The 21,654-nt window shown below is 37.4% G+C and overlaps 1 protein-coding gene across 1 annotated transcript; it reads left to right on the forward strand.

Moving 5' to 3' along the window:
- Positions 1-704: 704 nt before the first annotated feature.
- On the forward strand, positions 705-21,366 carry tagapb (T cell activation RhoGTPase activating protein b). The gene is made up of 14 exons (XM_073845842.1): positions 705-876; positions 5,611-5,684; positions 5,958-6,128; positions 11,314-11,478; positions 15,314-15,355; positions 15,557-15,641; positions 15,848-15,898; positions 16,118-16,187; positions 16,404-16,552; positions 17,081-17,242; positions 17,371-17,480; positions 17,806-17,986; positions 18,321-18,429; positions 19,601-21,366. Exons 1-14 carry the CDS (start codon positions 817-819, stop codon positions 20,785-20,787), a joined length of 2,616 nt encoding a protein of 871 aa, XP_073701943.1. The 5' UTR covers positions 705-816; the 3' UTR covers positions 20,788-21,366.
- The last annotated feature ends 288 nt before the right edge of the window (positions 21,367-21,654 follow it).

Raw genomic sequence — 21,654 nt, forward strand, 5'->3', positions numbered from 1 at the left:
AGGTCGAGTGCATTGTCCTCCTGGACCAAGGACTACCTACACCATCTGTCCGCCGAGTGCTAGACAGTGGTCATTCGGTCCCTCTTGTTCTGGCTAACCCCCAGACAAAGGACTAAGACTCTGCGTGTGCCTGAGGGCCGCGGAGTACCTCTCGTTCTGGCTGGCGACCAGACAGAGGAAGACTACCATTCCTCGTGTGCCCGAGGGCCGAGGACTACAGGGCCTTCTTGTCCGCGGAATGCTAGACAAGGGCTCTCTCTTTTTCCACCCTGGTTGAGCAGACACTCGCAGGGCTCGGAAATTATGGGGGCGTTGGTAGTCTCGTTCCCCATAGCGTTCCTGACGCGGCTCGAGTTCCCGGAAGGGAACGTCTCGGGTTACTATTGTAACCTTAGTTCCCTGAGGGAACGAGACGCCGCGTCTCGGACCATAATTCCCGCACCCTGCGGCGCTCGCTTCATTCCTAAAAAGAGCTGCCGCCGGCTTCAAACGCACGCGTTTTATACTTCCCGGTCGATGACGTCACCGCGCCTGTGACGTCACTCCCGTCATTTCATTGGTTGTTAGACATAGTTCAGAGTGCGGCCCGCCAATGGCGTTCCCCATAGCGTTCCTGACGCGGCGTCTCGTTCCCTCAGGGAACTAAGGTTACAATAGTAACCCGAGACGTTTTCAAAAAACACAGTGGACCAACACTAGCAGATGACATTGCACCTCAAATCAACACAGACTGTGGAAACGTAACACTGGACTTCAAGCAACTTGGGTTATGAGCTTCTCTACCCTTCCTCCAGACTCTAGGACCTTGGTTTCCAAATGAAATACAATACTTGCTCTCATCTGAAAAGAGGACATTTCTTCTTCTCCTTAGCCCAGGTAAGACGCTTCTGATGTTGTCTGTGGTTCAGGAGTGGCTTAACAAGAGGAATACAACAACTGTAGCCAAACCCCTTGACCCGTCTGTGTGTGGTGGCTTTTGATGCCTTGACCCCAGCCTCAGTCCACTCCTTGTGAAGTTCACCCAAATTCTTTTTTGCAATCAATTTTGCTTGACAAGCTTCTCAAGGCTCTCGGTTGGTTGTGCATCTTTTTCTTCCACACTTTTTCCTTCCACTCAACTTTCTGATAACATGCTTGGATACAGCACTCTGTTAACAGCTAGCTTCTTTGGATGTAGCTTCTAAATGAATGTTTGTGGCTTACCCTCCTTGTGAAGAATGTCAATGATTGTCTTCTGGACAACTGTCCGATCAGCAGTCTTCCCCATGATTGTGTAGCCTAGTGAACCAAACCTACAGTCATGGCCAAAAGTTTTGAGAATTACATAAATATTGGAAATTGGAAAAGTTGCTGCTTAAGTTTTTATAATAGCAATTTGCATATACTCCAGAATGTTATGAAGAGTGATCAGATGAATTGCATAGTCCTTCTTTGCCATGAAAATTAACTTAATCCCAAAAAAAACTTTCCACTGCATTTCATTGCTGTCATTAAAGGACCTGCTGAGATCATTTCAGTAATCGTCTTGTTAACTCAGGTGAGAATGTTGACGAGCACAAGGCTGGAGAACATTATGTCAGGCTGATTGGGTTAGAATGGCAGACTTGACATGTGAAAAGGAGGGTGATGCTTGAAATCATTGTTCTTCCATGGTTAACCATGGTGACCTGCAAAGAAACGGGTGCAGCCATAATTGCATTGCATAAAAATGGCTTCACAGGAAAGGATATTGTGGCTACTAAGATTGCACCTAAATCAACAGTTTATAGGATCATCAGGAACTTCAAGGAAAGAGGTTCAAGTCTTGTTAAGAAGGCTTCAGGGCGTCCAAGTAAGTCTCCTAAAGAGTATTCAGCTGTGGAATCGGAGTGCCACGAGTGCAGAGCTTGCTCAGGAATGGCAGCTGGCAGGTGTGAGCGCATCTGGACGCACAGTGAGGCCAAGACTTTTGGAAGATGGCCTGGTGTCAAAAGGGCAGCAAAGAAGCCACTTCTCTCCAAAAAAACATCAGGGACAGATTGATCTTCTGCAAAAAGTATGGTGAATGGACTGCTGAGGACTGGGGCAAAGTCATATTCTCAGATGAAGCCTCTTTCCGATTGTTTGGGGCATCTGGAAAAAGGCTTGTCCAGAGAAGAAAAGGTGAGCGCTACCATCAGTCCTGTGTCATGCCAACAGTAAAGCATCCTGAGACCATTCATGTGTGGGGTTGCTTCTCATCCAAGGGAGTGGGCTCACTCACAATTTTGCCCAAAAACACAGCCATGAATAAAGAATGGTACCAAAACACCCTCCAACAGCAACTTCTTCCAACAACAGTTTGGTGAAGGACAATGCATTTTCCAGCACGATGGAGCACCATGCCATAAGGCAAAAGTCATAACTAAGTGGCTCGGGGACCAAAACGTTGAAATTTTGGGTCCATGGCCTGGAACCTCCCCAGATCTTAATCCCATTAAGAACTTGTGGTCAATCCTCAAGAGGCGGGTGGACAAACAAAAACCCACTAATTCTGACAAACTCCAAGAAGTGATTATGAAAGAATGGGTTGCTATCAGTCAGGATTTGGCCCTGAAGTTGATTGAGAGCATGCCCAGTCGAATTGCAGAGGTCCTGGAAAAGAAGGGCCAACACTGCAAATACTGACTCTATGCATACATATCATGTAATTGTCAATAAAAGCCTTTGAAACGTATGAAGTGCTTCTAATTATATTTCAGTACATCACAGAAACAACTGAAACAAAGATCTAAAAGCAGTTTAGCAGCAAACTTTGTGAAAACTAATATTTGTGTCATTCTCAAAACTTTTGGCCACGACTGTAGAGACTATTTTGAAGGCTCAGGAAACCTTTGCTGGTGTTTTAAGTTGATTCGCTAATTGGCATGTCACCATATTCTAATTTGTTGAGATAGTGAATTAGTGGGTTTTTGTTAAATGTGAGCCAAATCATTACAATTGAAAGAACCAAATACTTAAACTACTTCAGTCTACATGGAATAATACACGTTTCACAATTTGAGTTGAATTACTGAGTTGAATAACTTTTCCAGGACATTCTAATTTATTTGAGATACACCTGTATATTCATGGATGTAGTTTGTCATTCAACATTCTTCATAATACATTATATTGTATATTGAGCCAGTGATTAAAAGACATATACAAAGTGAATAAAAAGTTGTAAGTAGTCATCTAAAATGGTAAAAATGTCTAAAATAGGCCATACCGAATAAGGGTAAAATGTAAGATTATATGAAATATGTTTAAAATTATGTACAATCACATGATATTGGGACTTAAGTTAGGAATTAATTAAGGACTTACTTAAACATGTTAAAATATTTAACATATTTTATACTATATTTAGCCAGTTGATACCATAGCAAAAAAACACCAAAATCTCACCATGCCTTAAAAAGGTGAGAAAAGCAATACAAAAGGGTAAAAAAACAAAACAAAACAAAAAAACAAAAACAAAGTAAAGCTGTTGTTTTGTCTTGCTTTTGGAGTTTGTGCTCATTTTTTTTCCCATTTTGCCAAAGCGTAAACATCCAAATAAGCAGTGGCAGCTGTAATGCTGAAATAAACCGCAGTGACCCACAGCTCCCATGGCACAAATCAAGGATGAATGCCAAAACTTCAAGCGCAGAGCATAAACACACAATGGCCGCTCCATGAACTGCTTCCACCAAAACACAGCCATGGCAGAGAGAGAAAGAAAAACCTAGACAATAAAAAGTTAACAAAACAAACAGCCACACATGGCAGCAGTTAATAAACAGACTTCATTCTTCACACCAATATGACTCAGTGTAGAATTCAGTACCACTGGGAAGAAGATCAAGTTAAACAAATGGTGTTAGAGTGTAAAATGTTGCTAAACAAGAAGCCAATAAAAATTATTTTTGTTTTTCAGTATTAAACATAAAGTTGTAATGACGTACGTTTAAATATACAGTGTTAATTCTGTTTTTATGGAACAAAGGGAAGCTGAAGGTATGCATCATCTGACTGTTTTATTTGCAATTGAAATTCTACAGTCCTCCAGAGCCTGCAGTACTTTACAAAAACAAGCTTTTCTGAAGATCCAGACTTTATAAAATTGCATCTACAACATTTAACTGGCATATTAAAAGTGATCATGTCAATATATACATTTTTAATAACACAGCTATGCCATAATTATTCAACCCCTATCTACATTGCTGTTTTAAATCACTTATTTTTATGGTAGGGAACGAAAATAGTCTTAAAACACAAGGCTTTAGAAGCTATTTAAAAAAACAGAATTTGCTTTGGGTGTTAAACATACATACATTTAGCCCATGCATGTGCTGCAGTTGACTAGTATATATGGTAAAGTTAACATAGCTCTCACAAAAGCTATATTAGAGAGTCTACATGAAGATTTCCAAGACATTAAAAGTTCCTAGAGACACAGCTGACAGCCTTATTAATTAGTTTAAAGTGTGTTGTAGCAGAAAACCTTTGAGGGTGTTGAACAAAAAAGCACAATATCATAAAATGTTTGATCAGAGCAACTGAGGAAAAACCTGCAATGTACAGCCAAAGATTTGCAAGATGATCCAACAAAAGGAGAAGAACACTAGAGTATGGCCTTTGTGTTAAGGCATTGCCGAATACCTCTCTTCAACAAAAAGAACAAAAAGTCTTGAAAATGCTCAAATTCATTTGGATAGACCTGTGGAGTTCGGGAAGAATGTTTTATGGAGTATTGTCACCAAACTGGAACTTTTGGACCTATGGATCCAGTGTCTAGTGCAACAAAAAGCACAACTTATGAGCAGAAGAACACCATCTCCATCATCAAACTTGGAGGTGGATCAGTCCTGTTATGACATATTTTACTGTTGCAGGAAATGAAAATCATGACTGTGTGAAGGACATCATTGATTCTTTAAAGTAATAGACCATTTTGGCAAGAATTGTGATGACTTCGGTGCAAAGACTGAAGCTGATGATCAATGGACTTTCCTGCAGCACAACCATCCCAAAGTAAACATCCAATGTTAAATAGAATGTTCTTGAGTGATCTGTTCAGTCTCCAGATTTAATTCTCAGTGGAAATATTTGGTTAAATTTGAAGAAAGTAGTTGCAAAGTGAAAACCAAAGATTATCAGTGAAGGCTTTTTCAGGTGAAGAATGGGCCAAGACTCTAGCAGAGAGGTTACAGAAGCTTCTAAGCACTTCTAAGCAGCGTTAATTGGTGGTATTAGAGAATGAAAGATTCTGCAACAAATTTTGACTTTGGGGGTTGTATAATTTTGAACATAAACATTTAGAGCCAATTGATTTATTTTATTTTATTTATTTATTTGATTATTATTCATCAACTATTCTCAGAATTACTCAAATGTGTATTTATAAACTTTCTCTAATGGTGTACTGATGCCTTTGTAGAATTGTTTTTACAAAATGCTGTTCTCTGCAGCAAAATGTCTTGCAGGTCAAGGGGGTTGAGTAATTTGCAACTGTACCTGCTATTATTCCTACAGTTTGCAAATATCTGAATAAATGCAAGTTTTGAATTAACTAAATATGTCAACTAAAAATACACTGAATAAAATAATGACTGCTTTATACAGCACCTGCGGAGGAGACGTTCTGCACCAAACCTGGTGCTGGGGAAAGCTTTAGGAATGACTTGGAGCCCAATAAGGTATGTTTTATTTTTTATTTTTTAATCTATTGTTGTTCTTTTGTGAAATGTATAGTATGAATAGATCATAAAATGAATGGTTACATTGATTTAATACTTTAGATAATAGTGTGACACATGCACTCTTTCAGATATCCCATGCGCTACATTGTTCATTGATGTTTTACAAAGCACATTTAACCCAAAGCAACCACACACTATTGGATTTTCCCAATTGTACTACCATTTAATTCATCTGTAGTGGTTTATAGTGAGAACTTCTCTCGTCTTCAGGGAGGAAGCTCAGTGTCTGGTGGCGACGGATCAGTGTCCCTTTGTGCTGGGATTGACTAGTGAGAACTCAGAGCTGATTCTGGATGAATGTGTAAAGCTGACTGAAGGACTGAAGACCAGGGGAAGACACCTCTTTCTCCTTAGTGATGCCCTGGTTATTGCCAAGCTCAAGTAAGAATTGTGAATACTGCTGATATGCATGTAAACACAAACTTGCACAATAACCAGTGTGAATTACACACTATTTAAAGCTGCTTTCATTTTTGATATGATATGGGAATCACCTAGCAAACAAAGATTTGTGATGGGATTCCCCCATAGTCCAGTTGAGGCTAAATTTAATGTTTTGATTTCACTTTATATTACATGTATTTGGGTGTGATGTTTAACCTTTTAATTATAATTGAATGCAATGTACATACTGGGTATAAATAATTCATACCCCTTCATTTTTTTCACATTTTGTTATGTTGCTGCCTTATGTTTAACTACTTTAAATTACTTTTTTTTCCCACAGCAATCTACACACCCTACTCCATAATGACAAAGCAAAAAATAGATTTTTAACATTCGTACAAATTTATTAAAAATAAAAAACTGAAAAAATCCCGTTGCATAAGTATTCATAACATTAGTATCTGGGACACTCGAAATTTAGCTCAGGAGCATTCATATTGCTTCTAGATGTTACTATACTTTGAGAGGAGTTAAACTGTGGCAAATTCATTTGAATGAGTATGATTTAGAAAGGCACACACCTCTCAGAAATGGTCTAACAGCTGAAAATGCATTTCAGAGCAAAAACCAAGTCCTGAGGTCAAGATAACTGCCTGTAGAGCTCAGTGACAGACTTGCGTTAAGGCAATGATCTAGGGAAGAGTTCAGAAAAAAAAATCTGCTGCATTGAAGGTTCATAGAAGCATGTAGCCTCCATTATCTATTATGGAAGATGATTGGAACAACTAGGACTCTAGAAAATGTCTGCCATCCCTCATCCAAGATGACAGAGCTTGAGAGGTGAAAATGTGAGGCAAAGAACGGCAGATAATTGTCAAATGCAGATGTGCAAAGCTTGTCACATCATACCCAAAAATACTTGAGGCTGCAAAGGTGCTTCAACTATGTACGGAGTTAAGGGTATGAATACTTATGAAATGTACTTATTTCAATGTTTTATTTTTAATAAATTTGTAAAATTAGCAAATCTGGTTTTTGTCATTATTATGGTGTATTGAGTGTAAACTGATGTGGTTTAAGCAGTTTAACATAATGCTGCAACAAAACAAAATGTGGAAAAAATGAAGGGGTATGAATACTTTTGCAAGACACTGTATATAAAGAAGTTTCATACAGGTTTGATTATAACTATCTGTCCTGTTCTTTTGCTGCTACTTCTATATTGACTGGTTCCTCCTGTATCGACTAGCTGTTTGACCTTAATGTGATAGAAAACACAGAGGATGCTTGAATAATTCAGCTGCTTGGTCACCATCTATGTAAACTCCCGTTTAGGATCTAAGAAAGCCAATAATCTCAGTTGCTGTTAATGAAGAGACAAATCAAATACTCTAATTAGTTTTCAATGGTCAAAGTGACCCAAGATCAAATGCTAAAACACTAAGCTCCTTTAATGTGCAGACAACTATTGCTGTTATGTAACACAGGACCAATGGCGAGGCTTACGCAATGCATGTTGCTTAACAATCTATCAGAGGTGCTGAAGGCACATAAACAAGACATAAAAAGTCTTAAGTCATAGCACACAGAATGCACAAATGTCTGAGGAGCTTCATTTTTTTGTGAATTTGTATGATAATAATATTTCATTTTTAGTTTTCAGCTTTTTGAAGTTTCCCTCAGCCAACTTAATGAAATGAAAGTGCCAAAGAAATAGGGAAATTAAGCTACTTCCGTTTTTTCTAAATGTGGCATCTAAAGTAAATGCTGGTGTTGCATTAGTTTCTTCCACTATTCTCTTTTAAGCATCTGTTATATATGGGTCATTCCTGGGATTCTTTAACATTTCAACTTGGAAATATGCATTTTTTTAATGTATATTTTTTACATATGATTCATTTTCTAAATACCCCACATAATTAGAAACATGCCAAACCTCCAAAAAAATCATATTTTCCAAACTCAGGCATTAACAACCTTTTATTATTTTTCATGTTTTTTCTCAACCCAGTAATGGACCAAATTGAATTAGTTTAAAAGGATTCTACACCGAACTGGTTATAAAACAAACATCTACCTACAGCTCAAGTGTCCCTGATAACAATGTAATGATAACAAATGTAACATTTATCACATTTTTCACCTTTTTATAGGACTGGAGCTAAAAATACACAAATTGTGTCTATGGTCATTTTGTTTTTGTAAAAAATATTTTTAATTTAGAAGTTTAACTAAAACCCACAAATATATTGTTTATAGTCTTTAACATGTCGGATATTAATCACCAAGAAATGCTTTCATTCTTCGATATATTTTTGCTAAAATATTAATATGACAAGGTGTGACATTACCTTCAATTTTTTTTTCCATTAAAATTAATAATAAATTAAGTAATTAACTTAACCCTGTCACAAGTTTACCACCCCTTAACTATGTGAAATACACATATTTGTAACTAATAATATTTGAGCTTTTTCACTCAAAATGGTCATTGCTCCTCATGTAGTTAGACCATATGGCAGAAATAAAACAAGTACACTGTACAGATATGTGCCAAAAAATTTGAATATCAAGGGAAGGTCCATTTATTTCAATAATTTGTTTCTAATAGTGAAACTTGTATGTTATATTAGTTCACTACACACAAAGTGAAATATTTCAATTCTTTATTTGTTTTAAATTTGATGATTATGGAATTAAAGATGAAAAAATTAGAATATTTCATGATGTGACCAATAAAAAAAGGATCTTAAACACATTCTGAAAAGTGTGTTAATGTACTGTATTATGTCCTCAGTACTTTGTTGGGCCTTCTTTTGCACTAATTACAGCATCAAGGCGGCGTGGCATGGAGGCGATCGGCCTTTGACACATTTGAGGTGTTGTGGTAGCCCAAGTTGCTTTGATATTGGCCTTCAGCTTGTCTGCATTTAGGGGTCTCTGTTCCCTCATCTTCCTTTTGACAATACTCCATAGATTTTCAATGGAGTTTAAAGGAACACTACACTTTTTTTGGAAATAGGCTCATTCTTAAATTTTAACAAATAAATATTTCACTTTGTGTGTAGTGAACTAATACAACATACAAGTTTTACTTTTTGAAACAAATTATTGAAATAAATGGACGTTCCCTCAATGTTCTAATTTTTTGGCACATACATGTATATAGTTATGGATTAAAATAAATGAAATGTTGAAAAATACAAATTTTCCATCTTAATTTTGTTTGACGGGTTGAGCAAAGCTTGACAGAACCCTCCCTGACTATAATTTTTTTCCGCACCACTATTAAAGAAACCTGAATAATGTCATTTCTGGTAAGTAATATCACATATACACAGAGTCTAAATTATTATGGGCATAGAATGGTTAGTGTGATGGGTTGAGTTCAGACTGGGGGACATAACTTTAAAGTCTATTTTTATAAAATATCTTGCAGTTTTTTAGAAAAATGTTCCTTAAAAGAAAGGAACAAAAATAAACGCTTACATTATTGGCAAAATTACAGACACTTTGCACATTTTGTTAATGATTTTCTAAGTACAAACTCAGTGAAGTGCCTCAGGGACGTGACAAAATGCTTGGATTAAGATAGAAATATGACATTATTTTATGCAATATATATAAATATATTAACATGCAATAATTATTTTTGTTAATTATAACGGGCATAACAAAGTATTGTGAAAAGCTTCGAACAAATAATTTTGGTGAACCACCACATTAAAAAACTCTGGAGGACTGAAACATTACCGAAATCTAGGAATGACCAATATGAATATATTGAAATATACACTATTAAAATAAAGGTTCTTTATTGGCATTGATGGTTCAGTGAAGAACCTTGACCATCCATAGAACCTTTCAAATGCAGGAAGGGTTCTTTATAGTTGAAAAAAGATTTTTTAAATGTTCTTCAAAATGGTTCTTATGAGAACTGATCACTGAAAGGTTCTTTGAGGTATCAACAATGGTTCTTCTATGGCATCACTGCAAAAACACCCTTTTGGAACCTTTATTTTTAAGAGAGTAGAAGTATAAAATATGCTCTGTATGAAGTTTGATACCATCAAACTAGGTCTAATCTTATGGTGGTGGTGATGATGACGTTTAAGGTACATCAGGGCTAAAGGTGATTTTATTTTTTTGATTTTATGTTCTTCCATAACAGTAACAAAACCCACTACCTTACTTTCCCAAAAGCCTTTACTTGGACTTTGCCATTATGATGTGCAATGACAGAGTTTATACATTTGTGACACATTAATATTTTGATTTAATAGTTTGGAAAATGTTGCCAAACACACTTTTTTCCATCTCTGCCTCAAAACGTGATGGTTTCAAATGCTTGTTTCAGTTTTGTTTTGAATATGATTAAATCAACAGTTTTGTAGGTCACTACGTTGAGGTCAAAAAGGCAGATAGGGAAATTTCAAGCAATGCCTATAAAGCAATAATTGTCTTCCACAATTTTAGAGATCAGGTTTGTCAAGCTGTCCCACATTGACTGTTGCAATTTAAAAAACCAAACCTTAACCATAAACCAAAGCTTAAACAAACTTGCTTGATGCCAGAGAACCAATGAGGTTTGTAATCACACCATAAGCAAGTACAGTTGAGCCTCTGATTACTCATAATATTTATATGTGTGAATTAAAGCCTAAATTAAATTTGTCTTTATCTCTTTACTTTTTTAAAGCATCAATGTTTTAGTTGCATGGACTTCCTTTGTAGAAAGAGAAATCAGAAATCAAGTTTCACTGAACTGTGTTCTAAAGATGAATGAAGGTATTTGTAACAAATGGAACATATGGTAAATTTGCCAAGTGTAGAGTAAAAAGCAAAAGTGTTGGATAAAAGTGTAGCGTCGATTTAAAGATGATTTTAATTTGTGACCAGAAAAATATCACTTTTTGAGCCTTTAGCCTTACTGTTCCCCTGCAAATCCATCTTATATGTACATATGTGCATGTGTTATTATATTCAAGGTAAATTGCACAGATTTTGTGTTATTTTTGTGATAAGCTGATTGTATATTATGCCTTACAAAATCCCTCATTGATTAATGCTAAAAGATTGCCCACAATATCCTTGTCCAAATTGAACACGTGTGCCTGGAGATCATCGTCATATTTCAAAACAAAACAAGACAATAAAACCGAGATTTCTGTGTTTACAGGTCAAATGCAAGTTACAGACTAAAACACAGAATTGATCTGAAAGACCTGTGGGTGTGCGACTGTGAAAATGACGATGACGACGCAGAGGACGAAGAGACAGATGTTGATCTAAGAACATCTGTTATATTGGCTTGGGCTGTTTCTCTGTGCTTGGTCTCATTCTGGTGAGGTTTTTTTACATTTCATTTTCTTTATAAAAAAAAAAGCAGGTTTGGAACTAGGCTTTGCAAGACAGTAGATCTGCAGGAGCATGATTGAACACTCATGAAAACATGTTCACACAAGCATGAAACAAACTGCAGATCATGTGGGTAGTCTGTGGGCATGTTGCACTGAAACTAGGTTGCTAACCAAAGACATACGTAGCCAGGATGCTACTGTTAGCATATGACGGCAAAGCACAGGGCAATTAGAGCAGGTGTATAAGGTCTTTGTGTAGTCATTGCGAGATAATGAGTAGGTGTTCTTCAAAGTCTTGTTCGAAAGTGGGTTATGTAGGTGTTCTCACAGGTGTTAGCAGGTTGCAACACAGAAGAGCAAGCTTTAATGCAAAATTTGGCTGACTTGGATAAATAGAACCCTTTAATCTATTAAAATATGAAACCAGAAATAGAAGATCATTCACACTGGTTTTCACAGCATGAAAATGTGGTTTTAGGCACAAGACATTAAAGGGAAGTCAGTGATGATCTTCCATCAGCATTAAAGGGCAAAGTGTAACAGGAATAGCGACGTTCAGCTGTGGATTCAGTCACATGATTTAAAAACCAACAGAGGCTTTCCAATAATACCACAACATTTAATAGGAATTAGGGCAATGAGTGGGAAGAGAGAAAAGAACTTCATAATTTACTTGAAGGTTTTGGGTAGGGGTGAGCGGGGCACAACCTAACGCGGGGTTAATTGTAACACACGTGATTCAAATATTTCCACACATGCTAGCATAACCAAATTTATGGTATTTACTAGTTGCCATAGCAACACTATGCAGCGAAAAAAGAGCGCCAAAATTCAAAAGCATTTTGAAGATATCGCTGAATATTTATTTTGCCATAGTAAAAGTACATTTCTGGCTGAAGTAATCTTTTTATTTCAGTTTTTAGTATTCATTTAAAATTAGACAAATCTGCTATTATTTTAATCTCCAATTTGTTATTTATCAGTTTAGATAGTTTATTGATGCTTGGCAAACCAACAGAAGACACTAACCTGTATTAAACTCCGGTCGCGCAGATGGGGAACGTTGTAACACTGTGTTACAATATGCCCCGCTGTTATTAAACTATGCTATTCTATGACATTAGCGATGCATTTAATTTACACTACTTACTTCTAAGGATTTTGATAAGAAACCACAAGAAACAAGTGAATAAAGGCTGACAATCAATGTTTAATGTTCAGATGTTATTATTTAAAGAAATGTAAAGCATTTTGGCTGGTTTATGTGTGTGGTGTTCTATGAGAGCTGTGTGTGGAGGAGTGGAGTGTTCTTCTGAATGTCTAAATGTGTTTCATTTATTTGTCCACATTGTTTTGAACTAGTGTACAGCTGTGTGTTGCGATCAGGGCCGTTCCAAGCATTGTTGCAATGTGTTCATTGTCAAACTCCAAAATTAGATTATTTTTATTTTTTTTAAAAACGTCATTACTTCATTTGAAAAAGTTAACACATGTATTTTACTGACAAAATATTTTAGTTTGTTGTGTATATGTTTTTTCATTCGATCAGATAACTTTTTAAGCTGTCATATGGTCGTGTTACAACGTGCCCCTAAGATGTTACAATGTACCCCACCTACGGGGCATGTTGTCACGTTTCACTTCCTTTCTTTTGAGGTAAATAACAAAAAACGTATACACTGTAAATATGAAACAAAGCGATATATTTGTACTAGACAAGTGTGAAAAAAAATGTGGATAAAATTGTACTCTGAACCCCAAGTGGATTTACATAAACCGCGAAATTCAAAAAGTGTTAGGTTGGGCCCCGCTGTCCCCTACTATTTAAATTTAATACACATTTCCGTGTACTTTAAATCGTAAAAGTAGATTTAAAAGAAATGTACTTGCAGAAAACATTATCTTAATGAAATAAAAGGTGACGTAAAGGGATAGTTCACCCCAAAATGAAAATTCTGTCATTAATTGCTCACCCTCATGTCATTCCAAATCTGTAAGACCTTTGCTCATCTTCAGAACACAAATTAAGATATTTTTAAAGAAATCTGAGAGATTCTGATCTTGCATAAACAGCAATGCAACTGACATGTTCAAGGCCCAGAAAGGTAGTAAGGACATCAATTAAATACTACCCCTATTGAAAAAAAACAGCATATGCTGGTTAGGTTTTGATTCTGGGATGCTGGTTTTAGCTGGTTTATGCTGGTGCTTTGCTGGTTTATGCTGGTCATGTTGCTGGTCAAGGACCAGCATAAACCAGCAAAGGACCATCTTAAACCAGCATCCCAGCATAAAAACCAACCTAACCAGCATATGCTGGTTTTTTCGACAGGGCCAACCATGTAACATCAGTGGTTCAACCTTAATTTTATGAAGCTGTGAGAATACTTTTTGTGTGCAAAGAAAACAAAAATCATGGCTTAATTCAACAATTTCTTCTCTTCCATGTCAATCTTCGACGCTTCATAAAATTATGGTTGACCCACTGATGTCACATGGACTATTTTACCAATGTCCTTACTACCTTTGTAATTGTGTCAGTTGTGTTGCTGTTTATGGAGGGTCAGAAAGCACTCAGATTTCATCAAAAATATGTTAATTTTGTGTTCTGAAAGTGAACGAAGGTCTTCCAGGTTTGGAATGATATGAGGGTGAGCAAACCTGTCAGATATTACTAAAAATAATTATTCTGAAAAATCACACTGGTCTGAAAAAGTGCTAGGCTGTGCAACAGCAATATATTAAACAATCAATCACTCAAACGAGGAAATGTCTCTTCACTTTCATTCCCATCATTCCCTTTTTTCCCAATCAGGAACACTCTTTACTTATAACTGAATTTATGTGTTGCTAAAACTGGACTGGATTTTAGTTTACGTCTTGCAGAAGTTAGCAAAACTGCTTATAACGCAATTGCATATAATGCACATAAACTACTGTTAAACTAAAATGTCACCCTGGACCACAGGGTGTTAGGATACGACAAGGATATGGCGATATTTGGCCGAGATACAACTATTTGAAAACCTGGAATCTGAGGGTGCAAAAAATGTTGAGAAAATAATCTTTAAATTTGTCCAAATAAAGTTCTTAGCAATGCATATTACTAATCAAAAATTAAGTTTTAATACATTTACGGTAGGAAATTTACCAAATATCTTCATGGAACATGATCTTTACTTGATATCCTAATAATTATCCTAATAATTTTTGGCATAAAAGAAAATCAGTCAATAATTTTGACCCATACAATGTATTTTTAGCAATTGCTACAAATATAGCCATGCTACTCAAGACTGGTTTTGTGGTCCAGGGTCACAATTGTCATTGATTAGTGTTTGCTATTTCACAATGCAAACATTCAGTGGATGACTCATATACACTCTATATATAGAATCTAAGTGTGTATTTCACACATATACATCTAATCTCACACCTAAAGTGTAAAAAAAAAAAAAGTGAGAAAGGCAGAACTTAAAAAAAATTCTGCAGAAAGGATCTATGTTCCATACTATTCCAAAAATATAAATGTCTACACTCATTTCACGGTTACCCAGCCTACATGTTTTATTAGGCATCTATGAACTGCAAATCGCACAGATAAAGTTTCCACTTGTCGCCCAGCCGCACTCTGAAATGAGGAAGTGGTAGCTGTAGCTGTGATGCTGCTTCCTGCCCTCATGACTCACTTAGACTTTCCTGCCCTTTTTGTTGTAAAGAGGTCGAGAGAGTGTGGCCTCTTCATATTCACAACATATTCACGCGCAGTGCACTGTCTGTGGATTACTAACTCACACCATGCTGTTCTCTTACTTGCAGTCTGCCTGAGCTAAAGGACCACTGGCTGGATACTCTACACAGGTGAGGTGTCCTTTAATGCATCATAAATGCAAAAGGTAAACGTAGAAAATAAGAAACTCTGAAAATCAAGTGGATTTTGAGCCCTACTCGAAATGCAAATCTCTTGAGTTATTGACATAAATGCGTATTAGCATGTTTGCCTGCTGTGTGCTGTAAGTCGCTATTTGACAGAAAATGTTGCAATTTCAAATGTCATGACAGGAAAACTGCAGAAGCAAGATCGAGAGCAGGCAGCACTTCTTCACCGCCCAGCGTCCTCATGAAGGTGCTGAGTGGCAATACCACGGTACGCGTTCCTCTATCACTGATTCGTTAACTTTAGTGATCAGCTTTCCAAAAGTCAAAACGCATAAATGCTTGAAATGGGATATTATTCTTCTGTGGCTTTTATCTTAGATAACGTAAGTCTTTGGTCCTGGTCTGTGCATGGAAATATCTTTTGGGTACAGATACTGAACTTGCATTATTCTTCTGTCTTTCTTTGCCTAACAGAATAAAACTCTAAGTGGAGTTGGGATGGACTCTCCAGAGTTGCCTTTTGACGTAAGCACTTAATGATTCTCATTTTCATCTCTTCATGTTAGATTTACACCCTTGACAAAAACTAAATTACTTCAGTGATACTTAAAAATGACTGCTGGGATAAAAATGGGGATGCTACAATTAGTATTAAAAGTCATAGTTTTGACAGTTGCATGTGTGCAATTTGTAGTCACACCCTACTACTTCATGTCCTCATGACAAACATGTGCCTGTTCCCAGGGCAACGGCAAAATCTCCACCCTCTCGAAGCAGTTTCATAACCAGGAGGCACATTCACAGCAGCCTATTGGTGAGTTTAAACTATAGTCAAAATGGCTGTTCGAAACCACATGTTTGGTTGCGTGCCCGCCAGAAAAAAAAAAAAGTGAAACTAAGTAGGAGTGAAAAAAAATAGTGCAAGAACACAAAGGTGTGAAAAATAAATTGTAAACAGTTTTTATTGGTCAACTCAACCAAATTAAAACCATTTGAAGTAGTACTAATAATGTACTTTTCTTGGCGTCAGGAGAGAATGGAGGCAAAAGAAACTTTTTCTCCAAGCTGAAGAGAAGCTCCACCAATTCAAGTGTACCTGCTCATCCTGAGTCCAGTGCTAAGAACTTGCTGTTTGGACGCCATCTGCAAGATGACACCACACTTCCAAAACCAATTACTGTATGTCAGTGTATTGTATTGATGTGTTATTATTTACTTCATTATTTGATGATGATGATGATACACAAGTAAAAAGTAACCTGTCTACAAAAACATCTGTACCACAGATGCAATCAGTGCAGTAGCACGTGTTTCTTTTGATAGGCGCTGTGCAGTTTCTTGCTAACCTTATCCAGACCTCAATCAGAAGAGTTTGAGATCATTTTGATTAAAGACAAAAAATATGGCCAAAACTACAGCAGGTGTAGTCGTTTTGTAGAATCACTCAAAATCCTTGCCAACAGATCTTAGAAGTGAAGTGGCCATGGTGATGTCCTCCAAAAAAAGTAAATTAGTTTCAGACACGTAGTGAGTCATTTTGGTGAAAGATATATATATATATTTGATGAAGACATACATTTGTCTTGTTCTTTGGAATGACTTGCGCTGATAAATCATGCACAGGACCAGGAATGTCTTTGGTCTGACTTTAAAAATGGTAGAAGATTTCTATTCCTCAAACTTCTCATGTTTTTGGTCCTCCAACAGGAAATACTCCTGTTGTTGTTCAGGAAAGGTCCATTTACTGAGGGTGTCTTCAGAGTCTCATGTAACAGCAAAAACCTGAATGCTCTCAAAGATCAGCTGAACTCTGGAGCTCAGGTGGACATGGAAGCCCTGCCTGTGACGCTCCTGGTTGGATTGTTGAAGGTGAATAATACTCTATGTTTACATTAGGCTCAGCCTTTGCCTATGTATGTCTCTTGTCAACGCCCTTTTTCCATTTTGATGTGTCTGTGAAACAATGAATCATTTCTTTCATTTAAATGTACTGACAGATTTTCCTGAGGGAACTCCCTGGAGGCCTGCTGGTGTTTGAGCACTATGAAAGCTGGATCAGTGCTCTGGAGAAAGAAAGGACAGAGGATGCTCAGAGAGACCTGAGGAGGTAAACAGGACTCTTTTCCTTGTGACCTATGGGTAAACTCACTGTAGTTTCAAGATGAATGGTAGAGCGAAACTGGCAGCAGATGTGGGGACTGTTAAAAAAAAGTCCCTGGCACAGGGCAGGGTGGTAGAAACGGGGCTTTTCTGTGGACTTTCTATGTACTCTTCAGAGATTTGAAAATAGGGAAATTAGAAGCTGAAGTCTGACCACAAAATGTCAGAAGGACACTTCTGTTTTTGTTCTTCCTCCCTCATCAAAAAAAAATGGAAGGAGCGGTTGATAGAAAAAGGACCTAACTCTTTTTCCTTTTGTTCTCGAATTTCAGAATGGCCGAGAAGTTGCCCAAAGCAAACAGTCTCCTCCTGCAGCACCTGCTGTGCTTGTTTCACCACATCAGTCAGCATTCAGAAACCAACAAAATGGATGCCAGGAACCTGGCAGTGTGCATTGCTCCAACCTTGCTCCATCGTGACAGCCAGCCCTTAGACAGGGATGATGTAGAAAAGGTCAGACACTTGGAAACTTCAAAATAATCTACTATGACATGAAATTATTTCTTTAGAGTCTGCCTTGGTTCTGGCAACATGAGCTAGCCAGGAGCAGTGTCTGAGCAAGAATGTATGTCAGAAGTCTCAGTAATGTTTTTTTTTTTCGATACACACCTCTGCAGTCCCATTTTGACTAATCTGTCAATTTAACACTGTCATATGCATGATGTGGTTTTAGAAGCACTGAAACCACAACACCAGAAGCACTGAGACACTTGAGTTGCACACAAAAGTTGATACACTACAGTACATTCAATAGACATTAATATTTTTATTTTGTGTTTTTATTAAGGCCACAAATCTTATCCAGTTCCTAATTGAAAATTGCTGTGAGGTATTTGGAAATGCTATCCTGAAGCTTTTTGGAGATTTGGAAGATCAGGAGTCCATAGACAAGTCAGGTAAATAAACCCTAACTATTTAAAAAAAGAACTGAAATATCATTCTTAAAGGAGTAGTTCACTTTTTTAAGAACAAAAATTTACAGATAATGTACTCACCCTCTTTTCATCCAAGATGTTCATGTCTTTCTTTCTTTAGTCATAAAGAAATTATGTTTTTTGAGGAAAAAATTTCAGGATTTCTCTCCATATAATGGACATCTATGGTGCCCCTGAGTTTGAACTTCCAAAATGCAGTTTAAATGCAGCTTTAGAGGTTAAAAGTATATAAATTGTATTTATTTTTATTTATTTTTTTAAATAACTGATCGTTTTGCTAGATAAGACCCTTCTTTCCTTGGCTGTGATCATTTAGAGCTATTTAAAGCTGTATTTTAGAAGTTCAAACTCGGGGGCACCATAGAAGTCCATTATATGGAGAGAAATCCTGAAATGTTTTCCTCAAAAAACATAATTTCCTTACGACTGAAGAAATAAAGACATGAACATCTTGGATGACAAGGGGGTGAGTACATTATCTGTAAATTTTTGTTTTGAACGTGAACTACTCCTTTAAATGCACATTAAAATCGATGTACTATTTATGAGTCCTTACTGATATCTTTACTTAATACCTACCCAATCAAGAGCTCCATTTACGATTTTGAGGTTAACCACAACCTCAAGTCTCAACAGGATGCTCACTAACTATTATTGTAAAGACCATGCCTTAAAGCAGATGTCTCTGCACCCCTAGTGTGGCCAAATCAAATTGAATTACTTCAAAGCTTCCTAGACAATCCAGCTTAAGTTTTATAGCTTAAGCTTTGTTTTGGACGTGGCAGTTGGTCTAATTCGTCTAGTCATTAGCTTTTGCAAGCTTAGCATTAGCTATTTGATCAGCGAACATGTTCCATATATGTTATATGTTCCATATATGTTCCTATACCAGCATAAACAAGCTTATGATGAGCTTGGAACATCTAAAGGCCAATAATTAACATTAGATCATCTACTATGTTTAAAAACACAGCTACCAAGTTAAGGTGCATTTGTTAGCAGGGAAAAGTCTCAATGCCAATAGACTTAACCCCAACCCAAAGCCATTGGTTGAACAAATGTTGGAACAGAGCACTATTTTGATACCATGACACTGCCACCCAGACCTTTAACATTGACTTGTTTTCTACAGATTCAGCCTCCTTGATGTCCCCTGATATCTCTTTCGATATCCACCAGCATGACTCCGCATACGACAGCACCGATCCAGATGTTGACTGTGACTGTGTTGAAGCTGAAAGCCAGACTCAAGAGGACAACATGATGCCACATGGGAGCCCAGGCCTGTACAAGCTAGACCGCTCGGACATTCATTCTTGTTCCTCTGACGCTATATTTGATGCTTTCACAAAGCCTTTCAATCGGCGGTGCTCCGAGCCCTCCATTTTTCCTTTGGCCCCAATGACGGGTTTAAGACAGCTTGCCCGCAGCCATGATGACTTTTCAACAGAAAAGGAAGACTTTGACGACCAACCACTCAAGAAGCAGAACTCAGATGACTCTTTCTTGCATCCCAACCGCTGTGAGAGCAGAAGATCCCAGATGTCTCTTAAGAAACTGGAATTGCCAATCAGTGTGTCTTCTCCAGCATCTAATGCTGGTTCCTGCCCATCGTTTTGTTCTTCAGATAGCACCTCCTCAAATCTCTCAGACCAATCGATAACCACGTCACCTCTGCCATCCCCTGCAAGCCCACGCAAGTCTACCAGGCATTCGTCCTTTATGATTAAACCCAGACTTAACAATGGAGATGTGGAAGTGAACCGACGATCCCTCTCTATGAGGGCCAAAAGCCTTGGAAACTTTGCATTTAACAGAGGCAGTCTGAAGAAAGGGGAGTCCCAGAAGGAAGCTGTCTTCCCATGTGAAACTCTCCAAGAGGACTCGCAAAACGAGACTGAGAACATTGATGAGCTCGTTCGGCGTCGACGACCTCTCTCCGCCATTGAGGTCTTCCAACATGTGGATAGTCGTATGCCATGCAGCCCACCATCCTATGAGCAGGCGCTGCAGACTGGAGCACAACCGGCCCCTCCGCAGTACAGTGCCATGACGGTCCAACGCGCCAGAGACCTTGGCAGGAAATCTCGCCCCATTTCTATGAATGACTACCTACTGGACAATTACAAAGTTACCGAACCCACAGAATACATAGAAACATTCACAGAAAGTGTTCAGTTTGAAGAACCACAGCCGGTGTCGTTCCGGCAGAGGGCCATGTCCGAGTCAGTGTCCCAGTCGAGGCACGAACGAGTGTCCCGCAGGTGTAGTCAGCCGGTGTTTGAGGAGTTCTCCTATGCAAAAGAATCTTATGTGTGAGTGTTTCTTTCTTAATTGCAATACTCCTGCAAAGATTTAAAGATGAAGTGTGTAAATTGTTTGTGATTAGCATCACCAAGTGGAATTGCAAAAACAATGATTGTTTTCACACACGTTTCCCAAACACTCCACCCACTTACATAATTGGTTAAACCATTGTTGCTCTGTTGGGCTTAGCATCAGGATGATTAACCACTCAGATAGTGCCACAATGTTTACACATCTCAGATAAATCAACCCATAAAATGGCTTGCTTATAATTAAGCAGTGATAGGAGAATGCATTTTAATATAGCAAAATTGCACACTTCAGCTTTAAAATAACCTGCAACTATTAAGCTGTTTGACTTAGTGACACAGAATTCAATGTGTTACAGCGATTTCATATGCTAATCTAAACTCCTGCCAGTATGAAGCTATGTAAATAGACTGTTAAAATAATTTCATTGTATAATATAGTAAAATATAGTTGGTGGTAACACAATAATATTGATGTAGTAAGAATGTACAGTTGTAAATTACATGATTTCTGTATTATTTCTACTTTTTATTTCACTACAATAAAGAATCTTAGAAGTCACGTTGTTTGAACTCATCTCTGACAGTCTCAAAAAGTTATTACGTCTTATGAGGGTTATTTCACCCAATGAACACTGGGTTATTACATAACTTTCTTTTTTTATTTGGTTACTCTAATGTTGTTCCATGTGAATAATGGGCTGGTTGATCTTTTCCTCATAATCTTAATGAATGGTAACCAGATTTGAATCTTTAAAAAAGTGGTATAAATATAATATCAAAAAAGTAGTCCTTATGACCTGTGCATTATAGATTCAACTCTCATGAAATCTGAGCTTAAACTTATGAG

Source organism: Garra rufa, chromosome 8 (genome assembly GCF_049309525.1).
Source record: "Garra rufa chromosome 8, GarRuf1.0, whole genome shotgun sequence".
NCBI classification, from domain to species: domain Eukaryota; kingdom Metazoa; phylum Chordata; class Actinopteri; order Cypriniformes; family Cyprinidae; genus Garra; species Garra rufa.